The sequence below is a fragment of the Dermacentor albipictus genome, chromosome 3 (assembly GCF_038994185.2).
Source record: "Dermacentor albipictus isolate Rhodes 1998 colony chromosome 3, USDA_Dalb.pri_finalv2, whole genome shotgun sequence".
Taxonomy (NCBI): Eukaryota; Metazoa; Arthropoda; class Arachnida; order Ixodida; family Ixodidae; genus Dermacentor; species Dermacentor albipictus.
In genome coordinates, this window is record NC_091823.1 from 161,797,675 (window position 1) to 161,823,052 (window position 25,378).

The 25,378-nt window shown below is 48.9% G+C and overlaps 1 protein-coding gene across 1 annotated transcript in view; it reads left to right on the forward strand.

Annotated features, from left to right (window-relative positions):
- The window catches only part of LOC135905197 (uncharacterized), a 285,140-nt gene that overhangs the window by 138,001 nt on the left and 121,761 nt on the right, over positions 1 to 25,378 (forward strand). The window contains exons 12-13 of the mRNA XM_065436218.1: positions 15,919 to 16,052; positions 23,781 to 23,973. Coding sequence (XP_065292290.1) covers positions 15,919 to 16,052; positions 23,781 to 23,973 — 327 coding nt within the window. The remainder of the gene's footprint in view (positions 1 to 15,918; positions 16,053 to 23,780; positions 23,974 to 25,378) is intronic.

A 25,378-nucleotide genomic window follows, 5' to 3' on the forward strand; every position in this document is an offset into this window, starting at 1 on the left:
CGTTTGCGACGCCGTCGTATTCGGCATGTTGGATGCTTTCGGCCTTCTTAAAGTAACGATCACGTATTGCGTCGAAGAAGTTATCACATTTGTAATCTCTTACTAGTCTACGAGTCTTGTGGCCTTGAGCGGCTCTAGTTTCCTCCGGATCTAATAGGTGCCGAAAAAGGCGCCAAGCGCTCGCCCCGGCCATCTGCCTCTCGAGGCCGTTGCACGTGTCTTCCCACTGTGCCCTGGATACCTGGAGTGCGTGTTCTTCGATCTCTCTGTCTAATTGTGCTATGCGTTTGCGCAAAGCCTTATTGTGTCTTTGACATTTCCATCTCTTTAGAAGTGCTCGCTTTGCTTCCCACATGTGTAGCAGCCTGCTGTCAATTATCTCAAGGTTCGCCTCGGGCGGAACTTCGCTCGTTGCCGCGTCTACATCCTTTCTGAGCGTCGCGGTCCACTTGTCTATGTCCGTAATCGGCTCATCGCCTCGCCCCGCTTCTTCTCGTTTCTTGCGGAACGCGTCCCACTTCACAAGTTTGAGTTTACGGCCTTAGGTCATGAGGAAATTATTTTATATGCAACTCCTCAGCCACTTGAGATAGTTCAAGTGGCTGAGGAGTTCTACAGAGATTTATATAGTACCAGTGGCACCCACGACGATCGTGGAAGAGAAAATAGCCTAGAGGAATTCGAAATCCAGCAGGTAACGCCAGAAGAAGTAAAGAAAGCCTTAGGAGCTATGCAAAGGGGGAAGGCAGCTGGGGAGGATCAGGTAACAGCAGATTTGTTGTTGAAGGTTGGTGGTCAGATTGTTCTAGAGAAACTGGCCACCCTGTATACGCAATGCCTCATAACCTCGAGCGTACCGGAACCTTGGAAGAACGCTAACATAATCCCAATCCATAAGAAAGGGGACGCCAAAGCCTTGAAAAATTATAGACCGATTAGCTTACTGTCCGTCGCCTACAAAGTATTTACTAAGGTAATCGCAAATAGAATCAGGAGCACCTTAGACTTCTGTCAACCAAAGGACCAGGCAGGATTCTGTAAAGGCTACTCAACAATACATCATATTCACACTATCAATCAGGTGATAGAGAAATGTGCGGAATATAACCAACCCTTATATATAGCTTTCATTGATTACGAGAAAGCATTTGATCCTGTCGAAAGCTCAGCAGTCATGGAGGCATTACAGAAACAGGGTGTACACGAGCCGTATGTAAAAATACTGAGAGATATCTAAAGGCTCGACAGCCACCGTAGTCCTCCACAAAGAAAGCAACAAAATCCCAATAAAGAAAGGCGTCAGACAGGGAGATACGATCTCTCCAATGCTATTCACCGCATGTTTACAGGAGGTGAATAGGTTTACAGAAGAACACCTTAGCAACTTGCGATTCGCTGATGATATTGCCTTGCTTAGTAACTCAGGAGACGAATTGCAATGCATGCTCACTGGCCTGGAGAGGCAAAGCAGAAGGGTGGGTCTGAAAATTAATCTGCAGAAAACTAAAGTAATGTTTAACAGTCTCGGAAGAGAACAGCAGTTTACGATAGGTAGCGAGGCACTGGAAGTGGTAAGGGAATACATCTACTTAGGGCAGGTAGTGACCACGGATCCGGATCATGAGACTGAAATAACCAGAAGAATAAGAATGGGCTGGGGTGCATTTGGCAGGCATTCTCAAATCATGAACAGCAGGTTGCCACTATCCCTCAAAAGGAAAGTGTATAACAGCTGTGTGTTACCAGTACTCACATATGGGGCAGAAACCTGGAGGCTTACGAAAAGGGTTCTGCTGAAATTGAGGACGACGCAACAAGTATGGAAAGAAGAATGATCGGTGTAACGTTAAGGGATAAGAAAAGAGCAGATTGGGTGAGGCAACAAACGCGGGTAAATGATATCTTAGTTGAAATGAAGAAAAAGAAATGGACATGGGCCGGACATGCAATGAGGAGGGGAGATAACCGATGGTCATTAAGGGTTACGGACTGGATTCCAAGGGAAGGGAAGCGTAGCAGGGGGCGGCAGAAAGTTAGGTGGGTGGATGACATTAAGACGTTTGCAGGGACAACATGGCCACAATTAGTACATGACCGGGGTAGTTGGAGAAGTATGGGAGAGGCCTTTGCCCTGCAGTGGGCGTAACTAGTCTGATGATGATGATGATGGATTACAGAGGGGGTACATATCACTCTCTCTCTCCCACACACACACACACACACGCACACTGTCACATGTAAGAGACATGCCGCACAAAAGAAAGGAAGAGGACGATGTGCGCGGATCAGTCCGAGCGGCACGAACCCTAGAGGTGCGTGGCCCGAGCTGTGATCGGGAGAGAAGCAGTGCTGAGCTGGCATTATCGACGTGGCTCTGGGCCAAGAAGGTTGCAGCGTCAGCATCGCACTGGCGACGGGAGCCATGGAGTTTCGGTCAAGTCCGTGACGCTGGCGATCGAGGGTGGCCGTCGACCTCGGTCAACTTTCAAGCGAGGCTCCTTGGACCTGCTGTAGCCCCGCATGGTAGTGCCGGGCACTCCAGCAAGGATCCCCTTTCAGAGGCAGGCGAGCACGTGCAATTGTCCCCGGGGCGTCTCGTCGGCATTCCAGGAAGTAGCGGCGGAATCCCGCGTTAGGCCTAGGCAGTGAGGCTTGAATGCACATCACCGACGGAGTTCGGGACACCGGCATCAAAGACGGACAGGTTGAATGGCCGACATCAAGGCAGCAACTTCTACGGCATCGGCGATGAGGAAGATCCGACAGGCATCCGACTCGGAGACACGTGAGAGGACAGAAGTTTGTAAGAACACTCCTTTCTGACGGCGCCGCAACAATAGGCTAGGGTTGCCTGACTTTCGCTTAGGAACCGCTAAGGACGAACGTAGACGAGGATAGGAACATATTTAGGCTATGGAAGCGTTACTATTCTTTAGTGGAGTTTTATTTTTAGTCAATTGAGTTTTTATTTTTTTTTCATTTTGAGTTTGGGTTGATTAAAATCTGTGGTGTGTTGCTATGCGTCTCCCGACTCCATCTCTCCCAACATCCGTACGTTCCCGAGATCAGTGACATGCGAGAAAGTTCGCCACAGACAACACACACACACACACACACACACACACACACACACACACACACACACACACACACACACACACACACACACACACACACACACACACACACACACATATGCATGCACCGTGCTGAGCTCCGCAGCCGGATCGCCAGCACTACTGAAGTGGGGCGCGGGCTAAACGCTGTTCCTGTGTGACTGACCAAGCCTACGCTGTTGCGTCTTTCTGTAAGCGTCCTTCGTGTCGTCCACAGTCATGTCGGACTTCTTTGCCATAATTGGTGGATGTTGCTTCGTCTCCTGCAATCCTGGAATTGCACAGCCGGACTCTCCCTGCCATCATGACCACCGAAAACGCCACGAGCTTACCACCACCGGCTCCCCAGTCCACCGTATGCCTTGGCACATTCCGCCTGCGGGACCGTACTATCTTCAGCGGCACTGACGACCACGACGTTGATGACTTACTCTCGTCATACGAAGGCTTCAGTCTGAACTACAAATGGGATGACATCACGAAATTGACCACCGTCCCTTTCTACCTCATCGGAATTGCCCACTTGGGGTTTCGGAACCATGAAAGCGAAGTCCCATGCCGGACGGTATTCGAAACAAAGTTCAGCGAGGTCTTCGGCCGCCCTGCTGTTCAAAAGCTTCGTGCCGAACAGCGCCTGCAGTCGCGCTCTCAGCAGCCTGGTGAGACCTTTACCAGCTACATCGAAGATGTCATCGATCTCTCTAAACGCGTCGACGCATCCATAACTGAGGGCAATAAAATCAAGCATATAATGAAGGGTATCGACGAGGACGCATTTCAGATGCTCATTTCAAAGAGCCCCTCTACTGTTGCACAAGTTATTGAACTGTGCCAAAGCTATGACGAGCTGCGCCGTCAACGCATCCTAACTCGCCGTCCTGTTCCCCATCACGAATCGTTGTCCGGCTTGACCTCTCCTTTTCTAGATTCTACCCTCCTCTCGCAAATCAAGGCTTTTGTCCGGCAAGAAGTTGCTCGCCAGCTCTCCCTCATCTCCAACCCGCCGGAGTCAAGTTCGTCCCTTAGTCTGGCCCTACGACACGTTATAGAAGAACAAGTGTCCGAGGTCTTTCCTCTGGAACGGGCACCTCAACTCACCGCCCCACTGACTTACGCCGACGCCGTCGCACGACCACGACCACCCACCTTGCCGGCTCCGCCTCCGATACCTAGCCCTCGTTTTACCCCCACGCCGCCACGACCTCCAGTCCATCGAGTAATTAATCCCTGGCACACAGCGGACAATCGGCCCATCCGCCATTCGTGCGGTATTCCCGGTGTCACGTTGCAAGCCTGTGCCGCCGCCGTCCACTTCATCCACGTGACGACCCACGCACAGCCGCGTACGATCATTCGTTGCCTTACGCCCCAGACCGCGATTTACTCCTTCCCCGCCCAAGCCTTCCCCAAGTTTCTGACCGCCGTTCTCCTTCACCTCGTCGTCGCTCGCCCTCCCCGATGCGTCGACGTCCCTCTCCTGTTGAGACGGAAAACTAAGTGGCGCAGTTCCTGAGGCAAGAACTGCGTCATCGCCGCAACGCTTAAGCCCTCTTCTTTCGCCGCGCAACGTTATTGATGCCGCTGTTGAAGGTGTCTGTGAGCTTGCCCTCATTGACACAGGTGCCGCCATATCTGTGATTGCCGAAAAATTATGCCGCTCAATACGAAAAGTCACGACGCCTTTCTTCGGTCCTATACTCCGCACGGCCACAGCACAGCATGTCCAGCCGGTGGCTGCGTGCACCGCCAGACTTGAAATTCAAGGAGCGCTCTACCCAGTCGAGTTCGTCATTCTTTCCCGCTGTTCCCATGATATTATTTTAGGATGGGTGTTTCTCTCCCGTCACCAAGCTGTCATTTATTGCTCCCGTGCCGAAGTCGCCTTCTCTTCGCTTAGCAATGGCATATCTGATGACGTTTCGCTTTCGTGCACGAAGTTGTCCCTCACTGACGACATACAAATATTCCGCACTCATCCCTTCTGGCACCTGTATGCTGTTCCGTTGCGTCCGACTCTACCGTACTCTTCACACCTTCGACTGCTTTCGTTCATCGCCACCTCTCACCACTCCTCACTGCGCTGCTTTGCCTTCAAGCTGGCGCGACTCACCTTCCTGTGCACAACCACTTCCCATTCCCGATTACGTTGCTTCGCGGTGAATATATCGGCACTGTGGAGCCTCACGACACCTTTACCACGTTGAAACTTCCTAATGGATCGTCAGAGGTCAACACCCTCGACTGTAGTCCCGTAACCGCCCCATCGCCTGAAGACGTTTTCAGTCATGTCATCGACAACGCCTTAAACCCCAAGCAACGCCATGACCTTCTTCGTCTCCTCGAGAAACTTCGCCCTGCTTTTGACAGCCATACCACTTCTCTCGGTCGAACGACGACTGTATGTCACCGGATTGACACCGGTTCTCACTCACCGCTACGGCAGCGACCATACCGCGTATCGTCGACAGAACGACGCGTCAAGCACGAGCAAGTAGGTGATGCTAAAGCGTGGCGTCATTGAACCATCCGACAGCCCATGGGCATGGCCAGTTGTTTTAGTTAAAAAGAAGGATGGCTCGATCCGCTTTTGCGTTGATTACCGTCGCCTAAACAAAATAACCCGAAAGGATGTTTACCCATTGCCGGCGATCGACGACACCCTAGACTGCTTACAAGGTGCAGAGTTCTTTTCCTCCCTCGATCTGCGCTCTGGTTATTGGCAGGTGCTTATGGCTGCAGACGATAAGCCTAAAACTGCTTTCATCACGCAAGATGGCTCCTACGAATTTCGTGTGATGCCATTCGGACTTTGCGAATAGCCCGCGACTTTTGAGCGGGTGATGGACACCATTCTTCGAGGCCTCAAATGGAACACGTGCTTGTGTTATTTCGATGATGTAGTAGTCCCAACCCAGTCCCTCAAGACCTACACCAGACTACGTCATGGCATGGTATGTACACACTTGTGCAAAAGTACGTTCCCTCTTGCGCAGAATGTCAATGCCGCAAGCCTGATCCTTGCCGCCCTTCTGGACCAATGCAACATTTGCCGTGTCCTTCGTAACACTTTGACCGGGTTGGGACTTATACGCACCTCTGCTATACATAGCTGCTGGCAATCGCTGGGTCATTGTAGCTATAGACCACCTCACGAGGTATGCAGAAACGGCCACTCTACCAGCCGCGACGGCTCGTGACATTGCCTCCTTCCAGCTTCAACGCTTCTTTCTACGTCGCGGCGCTCCGCGCGAACTCTTGAGCGACCGAGGCCGCGTCTTTCTCGCCGATGTCATTCAAGAACTTCACGCTTAATGCCGCGTCATTCATCGCTGTACCACCGCACATCACCCGCATACAAACGGATTGACAGAGTGCTTTAACCGAACTCTTGGCAACATGCTTTCGATGTATGACACCTCGAACCACACCAAGTGGGGCCTCATCCTTCCCTATGTCCCGTATGCCTACCATACGGCACCCCAGTCAACGACAGGCTTTTCTCCCTTCTTTTTTCTATATGGCCGCGAACCGTCATTGCCCATTGACACTATTCTTGCTTACCGTCCTGACTTATCAGAGGTTGCACCGGTTTCCGAAGCCACCCGGCATGCCGAAAGATGTCGGCAACTAGCTCGCTCCCTCACAGCGCAAGAACAAGCGCTACAAAAATTTCGTCATGACGACGGGCAACCCCACCACCACCACGTGACAATATCTCGACACAAAGTGTCTCATCCAAGTTTGTGTCCCGGTACCATGGAGCTTACCGGGTTCTACGACAAACTTCTCCGGTGAACTACGTTATCGAACCTCTGACGCCCCCTACGGACCTGCGTCGCCGAGGCCGCGAAACTGTGCAGATTGATCGGCTCAAGCCGTATCACGAGACTTTCGTCCTCACGACGCCTTAGGCCTCCTGCACGGCTCCGTCTTCGTCAGAAGAAGTGAGCCGTGCGGACCTCCGCAGCCGGATCGCCATCGCTAGTGAAGTGGGGCTCGGGCTAGGCGCTGTTCCTGTGTGAGTGGCTAAGCCTACGCTGTTGCGTCATATATTTGTTCATAGGTTCAGTCGTGATTTATAGTGTCGCGTTGCAGTCGTGGTGTTTCTGGCGCGTCAAACTTTTCTAGTCCGACTGTGGATCGCAACGCGCGAAGCGTCTCAATGCCCGGTGCACGCGCGAAAGTGTATTCTATGCCGATCGTCAACGCATGTGTTCCTGGCGTAATGACTGCGATATCAGGATTGTCTGCCAAAAGTCCTGTATTTAAATTCTGCCATCGGGCAATTTCAAAATTACTAATTGAATTATTTATAGATTCGTGGTTTGTTAAAAGCATGAGTTTGCAACGCCACTCGGAGCCTAAATAGCGAAGTCTAGGCAAATCATTATGGTAAATATAAGTCCCATCCATGCTGAGTCACCCTACTCGCAGCTCTCATAAACAATAGCACCACTGCTCCCTTTGGTGAACATTGTATGAAACTCTATGCGCGAAACGGTAAACTCGTAAGCTACTTCTTCGCTGCACCATTCCTAGTGGGCGTTGTGTGCGTTCGTCGTTAGAGACCAGATACGTAAGAAAAATGTGCCTGAAACTCGGCAAGAAAGCTTGGCTTCAATGTGCCTATTGGTTACGTAAATATTACACGTGATATAAATGTCCGACGAAACTTTTGAGAGCCGTTGGAACACGTTGGCTTACCGGTGGAGTGCAAGTCCGATCCAAAAAAACGCCGGCCTGCGGATATATATATATATATATATATATATATATATATATATATATATATATATATATATAAACTATATATATATATATATATATATATATATATATATATATGTACATATATATATATATATATATATACCTATATATATATACATATATATATATATATATATATATATATATATATATATATATATATATATATATATATATATATTGTCACGTGGTAGTGACGGTGAAGAAAAGAAGCAATAACACAGTAGCAATACTGTGAACGAGAAAACTAACTTTTATTGGGCGAACCTGTGCCCACAAAAACAGGCTACACTTATAGCACAACGATAGCGGCGAACACGGTCGGCGATCGTCGGAAAAACTGATCAGCGGGTCAAGCGCGTCGGCTTTTATAGATCAGTCGTCGAATGTTCCAGATTACCTGATGGGACCCGCGTGTCTTCCACAAAGTTCTACACCATTCATATCACGCGATGAAATCTGATGACACAAGGTTCGGCGACAACAGACACGCGGATAGAAGCATCGATAACTTTCCAGAAACTTCGGATACATGCAAGCGCGTCCCGCGCTGCGCGATAAGATTTGTTAGGCGGTGAAACCTGGTCGCCCGATAAATATAAATACACGTGTCAATACCCCCCTCTTAAAAAGCATCGTCCCGATGCTACAAAGAGAGCGAAACACAAAGGGACACTTATTAAACATAAGTAACAAAACAACGAAAAGAAATAAAGTCCAAAGGTCAGTTACGCGAAGTCCCAAAGTTCGTCAACGCTGGTGGTACGGCTTGAGCCGCACAACGTGGACAATTTCAGGTCGTGAGCGGCGCCGCTGTGACAGCGAAATGCCGTCTGGCACGACCTCGTAGTCCAGTGCACCAATACGTCGGATGATCTTGTACGGTCCAAAATAGCGACGCAAAAGCTTCTCGCTCAGTCCTCGTCGGCGTATAGGGGTCCATACCCAAACACGGTCGCCGGGCTGGTACTCGACGAAGCGTCGTCGGAGATTGTAGTGTCGGCTGTCGGTCCTCTGCTGGTTCTTGATTCGCAGGCGGGCTGTCGGGCTTCTTCGGCGCGCTGGAGATAGGTAGCGACGTCAAGATTCTCTTCGTCCGTTATGTGCGGCAGCATGGCGTCGAGCGTCGTCGTCGGGTTCCTGCCGTAAACCAACTTGAACGGCGTGATCTGTGTTGTTTCTTGCACCGCCGTGTTATAAGCGAATGTTACGTACGGCAGGACGGCATCCCAGGTCTTGTGTTCGACGTCGACGTACATCGCTAGCATGTCGGCGAGGGTCTTATTCAGCCGCTCCGTAAGACCATTCGTCTGCGGGTGGTAAGCCGTTGTCCTCCTGTGCCTTGTCTGACTGTATTTCAGAATGGCTTGGGTGAGCTCCGCTGTAAAGGCCGTTCCTCGGTCGGTGATGAGGACTTCTGGGGCGCCATGTCGCAGCAGGATGTTTTCGATAAAGAATTTCGCCACTTCGGCTGCGCTACCTTTCGGCAGTGCTTTTGTTTCAGCGAAGCGGGTGAGGTAGTCCGTCGCCACGACGATCCACTTATTTCCGATTATTGACGTCGGAAAGGGTCCCAGCAAGTCCATCCCGATCTGCTGGAATGGTCGGCAAGGAGGCTCGATTGGCTGTAGTAATCCGGCTGGCCTTGTCGGCGGTGTCTTGCGTCGCTGACAGTCCCGGCATGTTCTGACATAACGGGCGACGTCGGCGGTCAGGCGCGGCCAATAATACTTTTCTTGTATCCTTGATAGTGTCCGGGAAAATCCGAGGTGTCCAGCGGTCGGATCGTCATGTAGGGCATGCAATACTTCTGGACGAAGTCCTGACGGGACAACAAGAAGGTAATTGGCGCGGACTGGCGAGAAGTTCTTCTTCACGAGTAGACTGTCTTGAAGCGTGAAGGAAGATAATCCGCGCTTAAATGCCCTGGGGACAACGTCGGTGTGCCCTTCCAAATAATCGACGAGGCCTTTAAGTTCCGGGTCCGCTCGTTGTTGTTCGGCGAAGTCTTCCGCGCTTATTATTCCAAGAAAGGCGTCGTCATCCTCGTCATCTTGCGGCGGCGGGTCAATGGGGGCGCGGGATAGGCAATCGGCGTCTGAGTGTTTTCGTCCGGACTTGTATGTTACGGTGATGTCGTATTCTTGTAGTCTGAGGCTCCACCGTGCCAGCCGTCCTGAGGGATCCTTTAAATTCGCAAGCCAACACAAGGCGTGATGGTCGCTGACGACTTTGAATGGCCTGCCATATAGGTAAGGGCGAAATTTCGCTGTAGCCCAAACGATGGCGAGGCATTCCTTTTCGGTTGTAGAATAATTGCCTTCCGCTTTTGACAACGACCGGCTAGCGTAAGCTATCACGTGTTCATGTCCATCTTTTCTCTGCACCAGGACGGCGCCGAGGCCTAGGCTACTGGCGTCAGTGTGGATTTCGGTATCGGCGTGTTCGTCGAAGTGCGCAAGTACGGGCGGCGACTGCATGCGTCGTTTGAGTTCTTGAAATGCCTCGGTCTGCGGCGTTTCCCACTTGAACTCGACGTCGCATTTAGTTAGCTGCGTCAGCGGCTCAGCGATGCGTGAAAAGTCCTTGACAAAGCGCCTATAGTAGGCACACATGCCAAGGAATCTGCGCACTGCCTTCTTGTTGATTGGCTGCGGGAACTTTGCGATGGCAGCTGTCTTCTGCGGGTCGGGGCGTACTCCAGATTTGCTGATGACATGGCCTAGGAATAGAAGCTCATCGTAAGCGAAGCGACACTTTTCCGGCTTCAGGGTGAGCCCTGATGACTTGATGGCCTCTAATACTGTCGCAAGCCGCTTAAGGTGATCGTCGAAATTTCCGGCGAAGACGACGACGTCATCCAAGTAAACAAGACAGGTCTGCCACTTCAATCCTGCTAAAACCGTGTCCATCACGCGCTGGAACGTTGCAGGCGCCGAGCACAGTCCAAACGGCATAACTTTGAATTCATAGAGGCCGTCTGGCGTGATGAAGGCGGTCTTTTCGCGATCCCTTTCGTCGACTTCTATTTGCCAGTAGCCAGACTTGAGGTCCATCGATGAGAAGTATTTAGCATTGCAGAGCCGATCTAATGCGTCGTCTATCCGTGGGAGGGGGTATACGTCTTTCTTCGCGATTTTGTTCAGTCGACGATAATCGACGCAGAAACGTAGGGTTCCGTCCTTTTTCTTCACTAAAACAACTGGAGACGCCCACGGGCTTTTCGACGGCTGGATGATGTCGTCGCGCAGCATTTCGTCGACTTGTTGTCTTATAGCTTCGCGTTCTCGCGTCGAAACTCGGTAAGGGCTCTGGCGTAGTGGTCGAGCGCTCTCTTCGGTGATTATGCGATGCTTTGCGACTGGTGTTTGTCGAATCCTTGATGACGTCGAAAAGCAGTCTTTGTATCGTCGAAGCAGACTTCTGAGCTGTTGCTGCTTAATCACGGGGAGACTTGGATTTATGTTGAAGTCTGGCTCGGGAACTACGGTCGTCGGGGTAGATGCAACAGAATCCGAGAGGACGAAGGCATCGCTGGTTTCCTGTATTTCCTCGATGAATGCGATCGTCGTGCCCTTGTTGATGTGCTTGAACTCCTGGCTGAAGTTTGTCAGCAACACTCTCGTGTTTCGTCCGTGCAGTCGAGCGATCCCTCTTGCGACGCAAATTTCACGGTCGAGTAGTAGACGTTGGTCGCCTTCGATGACGCCTTCTACGTCAGCGGGTGTTTCGGTGCCGACCGAAATAACGATGCTGGAGCGAGGCGGGATGCTCACTTGATCTTCCAGCACACTCAAGGCGTGGTGGCTACAAGGGCGCTCCGATGGTATCGCTTGATATTCCGACAGCGTTATTGACTGCGACTTCAGGTCGATGATGGCGCCGTATTGGTTCAGGAAGTCCATGCCGAGAATGACGTCTCGTGAACACTGTTGCAGGATAACGAAGGTGGCAGGGTAAGTCCGGTCATGAATGGTAATTCTTGCCGTGCAGATTCCAGTCGGCGTAATGAGGTGCCCTCCAGCGGTCCGAATTTGGGGGCCCTCCCATGCAGTCTTAACCTTCTTCAACTGGGCGGCGATGCGTCCACTCATTACGGAGTAATCGGCCCCTGTGTCGACTAAGGCAGTGACTGCGTGGCCGTCGAGAAGCACGTCAAGGTCGGTGGTTCTTTGTCTGGCGTTGCAGTTAGGTCGTGGCGTCGGATCACGGCTGCGTCGTGTTGAACTGAAGCTGGAACGTCGCTTCGTCAAGTCGTCTTTCGTCGGTGTTGTCTTGGCTTCCTGACTTCGTCGGGACGGCGGCGTGCCGTCATTAGGTCGTCGAGACGGTTTCTTCGTCGTCTTCGTCGGCGGCGGAGGATCTTCGTCAATTCGACGAACAGCAACCGCACCTCCATCGGTTGCTGCTTTTAGTTTTCCGGATATGGGCTCGCAGAGCGGCCCCGGGCTGGGCCGGTGTATGGTCGGTGCTGCGGCGACAGGTAGCGGCTTGGTGACGGCGAACGGGACGGTCGTCGAGGGCTCCACTGAGTAGCGGCGAGGTAATCGGCGATGTCACGAGGGCGTTCACCTTCCCTCGGGCGCTGTGCGTTCACGGCGAAGCCTCGCAATCCCAGGTCGCGGTATGGGCATCGGCGGTACACGTGCCCGGCTTCGCCGCAGTGGTAGCAGAGCGGACGGTGGTCGGGGGCGCGCCAAATGTCCGTCTTCCTCGCGTAGGTGCGCTGGGCGACGGGTGGGCGTGCTGGCGGCGGCGGCGGTGGACGACGGAATTGCGGCGTTACAGGGACCTGGCGTTGTCGCGGAGGGGGAGCTTGACGGCGTGCGATGGCGGCGTAAGTCATCGCTTCTGGCTGGGGCTGCGGTAATTGTGGTTGCACCTCAGGAACTCCTAGCGATCGGTGCACCTCTTCTTTCACGACGTCGGCGATCGAGGCCACTTGAGGCTGCGACGATGGCAAGACCTTGCGCAGTTCTTCGCGCACGATGGCCCTGATGGTCTCGCATAAATCGTCCATGGCCAGTGATTGAATTCCGGAGTAGCTTGTTGGCTTGGTGCGTCGGTCAAATTGCCGGTTCCGCAATTCCAGTGTCTTCTCGATGCTCGTCGCCTCACGAAGAAACTCGTCGACGGTCTTCGGTGGACTTCTTACCATACCGGCGAAAAGTTCCTCCTTTACGCCACGCATCAGTAGACGTACTTTCTTCTCCTCGGACATTTCTGGGTCGGCGTGGCGGAACAGACGGCTCATTTCCTCAGTGAAAATCGCGATCGTCTCATTCGGCAGCTGCGCTCTTGTCTCCAGTAGAGCTTGGGCTCGTTCTTTTCGCACGACGCTTTGAAATGTTTTCAGGAAGCCGCTTCGGAAGAGGTCCCACGTCGTCAAGGTGGCTTCTCGATTCTCGAACCACGTCTTGGCGGCGTCCTCGAATGCGAAATAGACATGTCGTAGCTTGTCGTCGCTTGCCCAGTTGTTAAACGTAGCGACCCTCTCATACGTTTCCAGCCAGGTTTCCGGGTCCTCAAATGTGGAACCGCGGAACGTCGGTGGTTCCCTGGGCTGCTGCAGGACGATGGGGGACGCTGGGGCTGCCATTGCGGTTGCCTTGGCCACAATCTTCTTGGTCTTCTCAGGTAGAAGTCCGTGCTCCGGGGGCAGCTGTTGAAGACGGCGGCTTGCTCGGTGGTCCGGGATTACGTTGGTGTTCTGTTCGCGGTCTGGGCTGGGATCACGGCTTGTCGGGGGCGTCCTGTACATGGACGAAAAGCACCTCCACCAGATGTCACGTGGTAGTGACGGTGAAGAAAAGAAGCAATAACACAGTAGCAATACTGTGAACGAGAAAACTAACTTTTATTGGGCGAACCTGTGCCCACAAAAACAGGCTACACTTATAGCACAACGATAGCGGCGAACACGGTCGGCGATCGTCGGAAAAACTGATCAGCGGGTCAAGCGCGTCGGCTTTTATAGATCAGTCGTCGAATGTTCCAGATTACCTGATGGGACCCGCGTGTCTTCCACAAAGTTCTACACCATTCATATCACGCGATGAAATCTGATAACACAAGGTTCGGCGACAACAGACACGCGGATAGAAGCATCGATAACTTTCCAGAAACTTCGGATACATGCAAGCGCGTCCCGCGCTGCGCGATAAGATTTGTTAGGCGGTGAAACCTGGTCGCCCGATAAATATAAATACACGTGTCAATATATATATATATATATATATATATATATATAAACTGGTTACTTTTACGATTTATACACTTCGCCACTACACACAAAAAATACTAGTTTAGTGTTTTCAGCCTGCTATGATGTTTTGATTGAGAGAGACATTATATTTGTTCTGTGATGCCCGCAAATAATTGTTGTGGCATAATATTTTATTGCACAACACTGGGTACAGTAGCTAACCGTTATTAAAACTCAGAATAAATTATTAGGCCAATGCATGTGATCAGGCACACAGCATTTTATTTCGCTTTGTTAATTCATGGCTTTCTTTAATTGCACAAAAGCTACTTGACTGAAATAATATAATACATACTTAAGAAGCACGATATTAAACTACAATAATAATCAATCGATCAAATGTTTATTACAGTGCCCAGGAACAGCTAGAGAGCCTTCGTACTGGTGCACTCAAACAGCTATAGTGAGACAAAATGTAAAGAAAACTTGACTCTGGTAGACAAAAAAAATGCGAGATAGAGAAATCAATAGGGAAAAAAAAGGAGGAAGAGTAGAAGGGAGTTCCTCACACATGATTATATACATATCATAAGAGACCAACAAACACTGACACCAAGGACAACATAGAGGAAATTACTTCTGCTTATTAAATGAAATGAAGAAACGATAAATTTATGGCAAATGAAAGTGGACGAAAAAAGAACTTCCCGCAGGTGGGGACCAAACCCACAACCTTCGCATTTCGCGTGCGATGCCGTACCATTTCAGCTACCGCGGCGCCATTTCCCCATCCACTCTCTTGGGTATTTAATGTTTCCTAGTAGAACCCTGAGAGTGTAACAGCCAACGCCACCACTCACAGACCTTGGCGGCGAACGTGGAACGTCCTTTCTGCCACAGGCGTCACGGAAACGTGATCTTTTTGGGTGAAGGCGACTGGTCAATAAACCCACACATGCTTCCTGAAGGCATCAACGTTGCCGGATTCGAGACCATCGTTATGTAACAAACGAGGGTCGTTCTGATGAAGAGTGACGCTCTGATGAATTTTTGTTCTGATCAAGAACTACGCCATGCGGTGCGCGAGTGGTTGCGCACACTCACAAACTAATTCTTTTCTACAAGAATACAGACACTTCGTAAGCGGTGCAAGCTTGCATTGAGCACGGGGGAAAATATGTTAAAACGTGCTACAACTTTGTGCTTTGTGCGTAAAATAAATATTAGGAAAAAACATTCTCGGTTTTCATTTGACGAACCCCCGTATGTGGCAACGTTTTCTTTTTTTAAAGTCTTTTAGAGGTGTCTGTACTTATACAATATTCAAAATATTAGTGTGCATTCTACGTGTATTTGGCTCCTAGAATGTATGAATCGCAGCTTTTCATCCGGCGACAGCGATGATCTGTAGCTTTCGTATTCTATATTCACCAGCCTTGGGGTGAAGCATATTGTTCTACATTGGCGCTCCGACGCCTGCCTCTGCGTCCTGCTGCAGCCCACTAAATAAATGCTTGTAGTTCACTTTGCGAGTTCTTTATACTTAGCTGTAAGATAGTGGCTAATACGCCTCTTTCGTAGTTGTCCAAGTTTTAGAGTCCCTGTGGAACAAGGACATCAGGTAAAAGTAGCGAATTCGCCAGTTGCGTTGTGTTATGTGTGACCGTGTCTATATAACGCATAATGTCTATTTGAAGGAAGTGAAAGTTCCAATTTATTGTTTCTCGTTGCTTTGAAGAAGGTCTACCACGATGATACCAAATTACTGTTACAATGCAGCCATTGTGGTATAGACGGGTGAGTGCCTTGAACGAAAACTATTTGCAGACTCTGCGCAGCGAGAGCAAATCGTACGTGATTGGAATCGTGGGCAGCTTCTCGGTGCTGTTCGTCCTATACTCCGGCAGCTTCATCATGGGAATGTTCTACTACAACGAGGGAGTGGCTCCCACCAAGAGAAGGTACACTGAGTGCCTTCACTGAGCAGATCGCCACGCAAGGACAAGCGTTATTTTCAGCTTTATGAAACCCAGTGTCTTCATAGGCGATATGCAGCCACATTTCCCAACGGGTCTGCCTTTTTTCTAAAGCATGTTTCCAGCCTATCTCTTCCGCCAATCCCGAAGATTGTGCAATAAAGTTGATTATATTGTCTGATATTGATGTTGACGATGACGATGATCATTGTGTTGGGGATGATAACTGTTTACAAATAAGTTCGAATGCGATTCAACGTCTCCTTGACATCGATCAAACCTCGTTCAAGCGCGGCTTCCACAAGAGGCACTAGGCGCGGATAATGCCGCTTAAATATTTGAAAAGTGTCACCATTCTTAGATCCCGCTCACTCACTCGCTCACTCACCCCGGCTTTTTCTCCTCGCCGCCTCCTGTCGCCCCAGCCTCCTCCGCTCCCGCATTGGCCAATCCGTGTCACGTGGAAGCACGCGTTGCACTTTTGTATGTATTTTTTTCTTTCTAGAGCGCTCCGACCACCATTGCTACCGAGTGCCATAACGTACCCGCAAACTGATTGATCGAGTGCGTTAGCGGATCAAATCAATTGTGTTATGGACGAGAACTTCATTGTGATGCCGTGCTGCTGCGCCTTCGGTTGCCGTAACATACTAGACTAGTGCAAAAGTCTTTTTTTGTTGACCATGCGGCGAGCGCAACTCACAAAGAAGGAAATCGCTGTTGCATAGAATCGGGCGGGCCGACTTCAAGATGGTCGCAAGAAACGCATGGCTTTGCGAAGTGCCATGGTTTTTCATTACCTTTTCTCTTGAATAGAGTTTGCGCTTACCTCTTTAAAAAGTGCTTGCGTATGTGTCCATGCTGTTTGCGGTTTTTAGCGCGTCTAAGTTGAGTTTTTTCGAAGGTGCTCACTTTGTTTCATAGGAGTTTTGTTTTGTCACGAAAGTGGCTCGCGTCTGCAGCAGGAGTGACGTTATTCAGGCAATACTGTTCAGCTCCACCAGAAGTTAGCACATTGTCGACGCTTTTGCAAGGCTCACTAAGGCTTACGAATGCAGTCGTTCAGCTTCTATGTACGCCAGCATGTACTAATTAAGTTTGTGGTGTTCAATGTTTTTAACGTCCCAAAGCGACTAAGGCTGTGAGGGAGGCTGTAGAGGATTGCTCCAGATAAATTAATTTAGGTAACCTGGGGATGTTTAACGTGCGCTTTGATCGTACAGTACACGGGTGTCTTGCAGTTCACCTCTACTCCGGCTGCTCCCAGACGCGTCCTCGGATATCCGTAATGAGCAGCGGCTACTCGTACGTTTTGTGTGCGGGATTACAATAGCAGAGAAAGGCCGCAAAGGACCAGAGCTTCCTGATAAGGATTAACGTTTTTGCTGCTTAACGTTACCATTTTTATGCTTCCAATTAAGAAATTTGTGTCGCATGCGTGAATATGCACTGTACGTCGTCTTGCGTGTCCTGCGACGAATAATTTCGCTGTTTTTTAATATGGAATGCGCACGGGATTGCCGTCCTTGAGCACCTTTATTAAACCCATGTGCGGATTCTTTTGTCATACAACCCTTTTGTTTTCTCTGTCTCTAATGGTTCCAAAATAGTGTTCGAGCTATACGGACACTGCTTCGCTGCGACAACTTACAACGCAAAAGAATACGGACGCGTGGACGATTCAGATATAAGCGCTTCAACAAAAGCGTTACTGGTGATAAGGGGGGGGGGGGGGTGTTGACAGGATAACTATTTTCGGTACCTGTGTCCAGTTTTACCATAAACATCGTTCTTGCTATCAGATCCCAAGCTGTACCAAATAAATGAAAAACAATTTCACATGTTGCGAAAATTACCGGTACGTTGTTCAGATTATAAATACCGTCTACGTGTGAACACGTTGCTCATAACCGACAGAACCCGTGCATCAGCTACGCACATCTGTTAAAGGCGCAGAGCAGAAGCAGCTCAACTGCTAGGCATTGATGGCACCAGACAGTTGAAGTGTTCCACGCGCCGACCAAACGAAAGTATCCTTCGACAATGTAAATGAACCGACGAAACCACGTGCACATGCTTTCACGCAGTGAAAGCTTGAAACTCTGGTAATTCGCGCGTGTTTGAGCACACCGCGTGCATGCGTCGCTCATCAGGAACACGAACTCTCAACGTTAGGACGCTTCACATTTTAGGTAATGGTCCTTTTCTCTATTCTATTGCGCAATTAAAGCGCAGCATTATTTAGCCCAGTTACTGTAAAGCAAAATCTCGCCTCGAAAATCCCTCCGCAGGGCTCGAGCGAGGTTTTCCGCAAATTTCCTCCAGTTACTCGTTAGCCGTCGTTTGCTACGGCAGGGTCGGCATAGGCGGCGCCACCGTCGAAGCCGCACCGAGTGTCGGAGTGTAAAGGAGGAGGAGGGGAAGTGGTTGGCGCCGCGTTTAGCCACTGAGGATTTTTAAGGGTGGAGGAACGCTGGCGTCTTCAGGCGGCGGCGCCGAGAATTTAAAGGGATGCGGTGGCCAGGCCAGGTGTCGCCGCCAGGTACTTTGGTCATGTTCCGTCGTTTCTTCTGTTTTGCTGCACCGAAATGCGGCGTGAAGTCCAGTTCGAACGAGAATGTAGCGTTTCTGGGTGAGCAGAGTTACTCAAGCACGACTGAAGCTCTTGAGGCCGTTCAGTTCCGTCAGTTTTGAACACAGCCTGGCCAGAATAAACGGCGAGAAGCCTAATATGCGCGGTTCGTAGACAATGGTGCGTATAGTTCTATTGCAGCACTACCTTTGTCGTGTTTTTATAACAAAAGCGAAGACACCGTTCTTTCCCCAGAGTGTGGTGTCCCAGGTGAATTGTGCATATTTGCCTGCTAACGTGTGAAGGCTTCGGAGTTTGGGCACCAAAACCGAAAATGTGAATTTTGCCCTTACGTTGCCTTCTTCTCAGTGGCCCAGTGTTTTTTTTCGGTATATATATATATATATACCGAAAGTTATATATCGGACTATATATAAAGAAAGGCGTCAGGCAGGGAGATACGATCTCTCCAATGCTATACACAGCGTGTTTACAGGAGGTATTCAGAGACCTGGATTGGGAAGAAATGGGGATAAAAGTTAATGGAGAATACCTTAGTAACTTGCGATTCGCTGATGATATTGCCTTGCTTAGTAACTCAGCGGACCAACTGCAATGCATGCTCACTGACCTGGAGAGGCAAAGCAGAAGAGTGGGTCTAAAAATTAATCTCCAGAAAACTAAAGTAATGTTTAACAGTCTCGGAAGAGAACAGCAATTTACAATAGGCAGCGAGGCACTGGAAGTCGTAAGGGAATACATCAACTTAGGGCAGGTAGTGACTGCGGATCCAGATCACGAGACAGAAATAATCAGAAGAATAAGAATGGGCTGGGGTGCGTTTGGCAGGCATTCTCAGATCATGAACAGCAGGTTTCCATTATCCCTCAAGAGAAAAGTGTATAATAGCTGTGTCTTACTAGTACTCACCTACGGGGCAGAAACCTGGAGGCTTATGAAAAGGGTTCTACTCAAACTGAGGACGACGCAACGAGCTATGGAAAGAAGAATGATAGGTGTAACGTTAAGGGATAAGAAAAGAGCAGATTGGGTGAGGCAACAACGCGAGTTAATGACATCTTAGTTGAAATCAAGAAAAAGAAATGGGCATGGGCAGGACATGTAATGAGGAGGGAAGATAACCGATGGTCATTAAGGGTTACGGACTGGATTCCAAGGGAAGGGAAGCGTAGCAGGGGACGGCAGAAAGTTAGGCGGGCGGATGAGATTAAGAAGTTTGCAGGGACGGCATGGCCACAATTAGTACATGACCGGGGTTGTTGGAGAAATATGGGAGAGGCCTTTGCCCTGCAGTGGGCGTAACCAGGCTGCTGCTGCTGCTGCTGATGATGATTATGATGATGATGATGATATATATATATTCTCTCTGCGCTCTCCGTAGCTCTCGCTGCGGCTGGTACCCGAATTGCTGGGCCCTGCACCGGCGGCGACCGCTTACGCAGCGGCGTGTTTGGAAGCGCCGTCAAGGTCTTTCTTACATGCACTGGCAGCCACGACGGTTCTAGTCGCACCAACTTGCGCGTGGTATAGCGCAAGACTGAAGATCGGACTAATTTCTGAAACACTTGGACTGGCGAAGTATTTTAAAAAAAGGTAGAGAAATGGGCCACAGGAAGGGAACCTACCGACAGTGTGCAACAGGCGAGGAGTGAATATATATATGTATATACACATACATATATATATATATATATATATATATATATATATATATATATATATTTATATATATATATATATATATATATATATATATATATATATATATATATATATATATATATATATATATATATATATATATATATATATATATAAAGGAGACGCATCTCCATTTATCCGTGATTCCTCTGCCGCTTCACCAAATTGCATGCTGTAAATATAATGTGCGCAGGGAAATAAGATATACTGCTGTAGTGGAATCACTTCGCCTGTCCAGGTGAACTTAGCTTGCGGGCTGTATTCTCATCGCTATTTGCACTCACTTTCTGCTTTATATCTTACCTTGTGCCATTGACATGAACTACCTCCTATAGTAGGCCACCCCTGTCAAGACCACATACGTAAATATGCAGGTCGTCAGTCCTGGAAACCACAGAGCTAAACCAGTGGCAACAACTTTTGCGCATTCGCCCGGTCATCTGCATAACACAGCATTGATCTGATTACTGCGGTTGGCGGCGCGGTTCGCCTGCGCGCTGCTGGCTGCTTACCTCCCGGTTATACAATCCATGTACCCAACTGTCACCCCCAAATCGGCAACGAAGACACTGTCCTTCATAGACTTCAACTTGACCTTTAATCGCCTTCCGACAATTTTATAGCGGAGCTGTTCAGCAATAGGTACTGCGCGATCGTGTGGTCGATGTCAAAGTGAAAGCAACGCGCTGTGTTTCGGAGACCCGTATTTGCTTTGAAACGGAAACGTAAGTACTAACGGTCATAAAACAATGGTGCACTTTCGTGCACTTCACTAGAACGCGCAAGTTCTTGAAAGCTAGAACACGCAGTAATCCGTTATTTCTTCTCAAATCGTCTTTTAGCGGCTCTACGTTGGAGGTAGCTGTGAATTTGCACGCCTGTGCCGGTGAAATCTGACGGCCTAGTGTTGCAATGCTGCGACTGTGAAAGCCGTCACTAAGAACAACCCAGAAACAGACCCGAAGTATTTCCTAAGGAAGTTAGAACTCGCTGGCGTGGTTTCGCCGCCTTTAATGCATCGTTGCACATATTGGCATTGTCACGTTGTCAAGACGGCAGTGATGGTAACCTGGAACGGCGTTATAGTACAGAGTTCAACTCCTTCATTAGGCATAGCAAAGCAAACAGCACCCGAAACACAACGGAAACGTCGATCACAGTCGTGTGCGTTCGAAATCCTACCGGCGAAATATGCTGCCGATTCCAGTGGATCGGATATTTATACATGTCTCGTCATAGATTCCAGCGTAATATATGACGCTCACGTGTGCTCCGGTGTGTAGTATACAATTCTCGTCGCGCATTCGAACATATTACACAAAGTTCAGCGAGAGCGTAGCCAAGAGAATGAATAGACGATAATATTGAAGAATGTTCTGTTACAGAAGGGTGCGTCTAGCACTTAGCCCTGGTAGTCTGGTCAATCTGCGTATGAATCTTTGAATGATTATTTTTTTCTGGCGTGCAGAATGAAATGCTATCTTCTGGGATTTCACGTGCCAAAACCACGATAAGATTATGAGGCACGCCCTTGTGCGCATCGCCTCTTCTCCTGCAGCTGCGGCGGCGTAGCGCGGCCGCGCACCGCCTGTCTTGGAGGCAATCTGCGCGGATTCGATGGCTATCCCGGCTAGGTGACCTGAGATAGCTAGTGGCTTCGGTGGCGCTGTGTTCTCGCGGGCCTAGTTAACGTTAAAGCGAAACGAGACACGACGGACAAAATTGTTCGCTGCTGCGGCCGCTCTTTATCACGTCAACGTTCCGACAGCGAAAGTCCGCGGTAATTCAATGAAGTGCGTTTGTGTTTGCCTGTGCGCCCCTCACAACGTGCTCGTTCATTTCGCTCGTAAGCGAATGTTTACTGTAATTAATGCAGCGAATAATACGATGAACGTTACTTCGTATAGCAAATGTAATTTCAATCGCTCGTCGCGCGAAACTGACTTTTTCCAGTTCGCCGCCATGGCCTCCACTTTTCACCTTTGCCTGGGAACCATCGAAAAATTACCTCAGTTTATGTACCCGAAGCTAAGAAAGCACGTGAGACAAATTCTGCGTTATAAATTCTATACAGGAATTTCTGGTTACTTATACAGGGTGTCCCAGCTAAGTGTACCCAGAGTTAAAAAATATGCAAATGCCACGTGGCTGGACAAAACTTAGGTAATGTTGCTTGGCGTCGCTTGGAGATACTCAAATATTGCTTTTATTCCATGCACCTAATTAGATAATTAGTATCACCTAATTAGTCAACTTCTGAAGCACTCTAATTGCATGAAAGGTGTCAATGTGAAAATTGCAGAGCGACATGAAAAACTCCCGATGCAGCTTTCTGTTGTTTAATACGTGCTACATAACAGCGTTTTTAGGAGCACAAAGGAGGCCCACTAATGCGCGGGAAATTGCCGCGTGACAGGCCGCTCGAGGCACTTTGCGTGTATTCCCGGGCTCCTTTCACACTCGGAAAAACATTTTTATGTAGCACGTATTGAGGTACAGAAAGCGGTATCGGGAGTTTTTTTTTTTTGTCGCTTTACAATTTTGTCACTGGTATTTTCGTCTAACTGTATTATTTGAGATGTTGACTAATTAAGACTACTTATGAATTAGGAGGAATGAAAAATTGTTTTAGTACCTCCAAGCGACGGCATACAACATTACCTTTCTTCAGTTCAGCTACGTGGCATTTGGATATTTCTAAACTCTGGTTAAAGTTAGCTGAAATATCCTGTATGTTGTAGAGAAACAAATCATTACGTTGTACACAGACACATAATTTTGAAGCCGTGACAGTGCCTAGTGTTCATTGCATGCAAATCTTGATCAGGGGCCTCTTAGACCAATTTTAATAACTCCTAGGCGCTGCATAGCCTGCCAAATGACAACAATGATCACCTGGATGAGATACACAATGGCTATCGGTAGGCACTGCTGCCTTGAAGTTAATTGGTGCCCTCAAAGCAGAGGAATATTTTGCAGGCTTTTCAGATCATTCATTAACGCAAAACACTCACCGCGTTACCGCAATCATAGCGCTGCTTCCTCTCTGGCTTCGCTAATTTCTGTCGACATAAATTTATAGATGTGTTAATAGCGGTATGTCCCTGTACCAGCGCTCACAGTAGTAGCAGTGAGATTTCCGTCGTGGGTGTCGCGTTCTTAAAGTTTTTTTTTCGCACACAATGCAAAATATCACCACTTATTTTTTGCTAAATAGATAAGATCAAATAACATATGACTAAAAACAGCACCACTAAGGAGACGATAAGAGAAGTGAACGGACGTTTGCTTTTCGCGCTGGTTTCAGTGAAGCGCCCTAAGAAATTGGCGTTGTGTTACACAAAAGATGTGATCCGGTGGCACAGCGTTCGGCATACGCGACCCTGCTGGGCGCCGCACTCATCATCACGTGCGCGCAGTGCTTCGTCGAACTACGCGGGGCTGGCCATGCTTCTCGCCGTGGTGCTGTCGTTTCCCATCTGCTCGATCCTGATGCTGGTGACAGTGTCAGTGATGCTCGTGGCACTGACGCTCACAAACTACGTATGCCGGCCGTACGACAACATCATCTATGACACCGCCGACATCACCCAGACAGCGCTCCTGGACGATGTGAGTCAGGTTGTTCCGATCGGCTTCTTTAAAAATGAAAAAATAAATCTTACACAACGTTGCCGAACTTCCTGGTAATGAACAATAGAGCGTGTGATGAAGGCTAGGGCAAGGGAATCTGGCCGCCATGTTCTCACTCGAGTTGGAGGCAAGGATGCTTAATGTGGTGCGCCTCTGAAACTGCAGCGCCCAAAATTTTAACCCCTTCTGGGTCCACACGGACACATGTATCCGCGAAAGTGCTTGCCGTTTCAATACCACGTGCAGCACCTATTTTCTGAATTGTCCCACTTTCGTTGTAGCCTTATAGTAATAATATCAAATACCATTAATCGGATGAAACCCTATCCACCGTTACTATGTAGTCATGAGAGAATTACTCATTAATATATATATATATATGTATGTGTATGTATATATATATATATATATATATATATATATATATATATATATATATATATATATATATATATGATGTGAAATTCCCTCATGACTACTTTCTGTTCGTGCCATGCTAACCGTAAACCGGTACTAAGAGAAGATATGCGCAGTGCATGTTCTGCGCATGTCTTCTCCTAATTATCGTTTTTTGAGAGTGCTGCACAAACAGAAAGAAGGATGCTTACTATCTTGCTCAGATCTCACTAATGATGCCCTACTTTCGCTATTGCACTTGCCAGCCTCAGGTTCTACAGTTACATGGTTTGGTTCAGCAATCATCGAGTACACCTTTTTGCGTGTGGTGCCATGTTAAAACGTTACAAACTAAGGAACAGAACGCACCTGGCAGTTTCCTTGTTTAGAAGCTGCTGATCATAGTACGATCACCGTGGTCGCAGATATGAGCAGACATCAATCCTTAGTGGATGAAAGTAACTTTGTACCTTCTTTCACTAGTGCTTCTATACCAGCCCAGTATGCCTGGCTTCTAATATGAAGGTCGTAAGTTCGAATCCTTCTCCCTTACACCACATCTTCAGGCTTGAAGTGGCACTTGAGAGCGGCAAAAAATGCCGAGAGCCAGTGGGGCTATACTAGTCCAGGTGCAACCAAATCAGGAAGGCCAACTAAGCTTCAACAAAGGTCACTCACTTCCCAGAGCAGGAATTGACCTGTTTGGTACAGTATTCGGCTGCTACCTGCCTCATGACACTTACAATTAACCGATGGCCCTCAGTCCCCAGCGGCTGCAGAGCACCTGGCCGAGGAAGTGGCCAGACCTGTAATGCGGCAGAGGGTGCTAAGAATCTTTGGGTCCGCACAGGCCGCCACTGAAAACTGCACCCAGCAACGTTCAATACACCAAACCTCTCGAGTGAAGCTACTTAGCAGAACTCGGAGGAATTATCAGGCATTTCGTGGGATATTATTGGCCTCAGTGACGTTAGAAGAACTGTTGAGG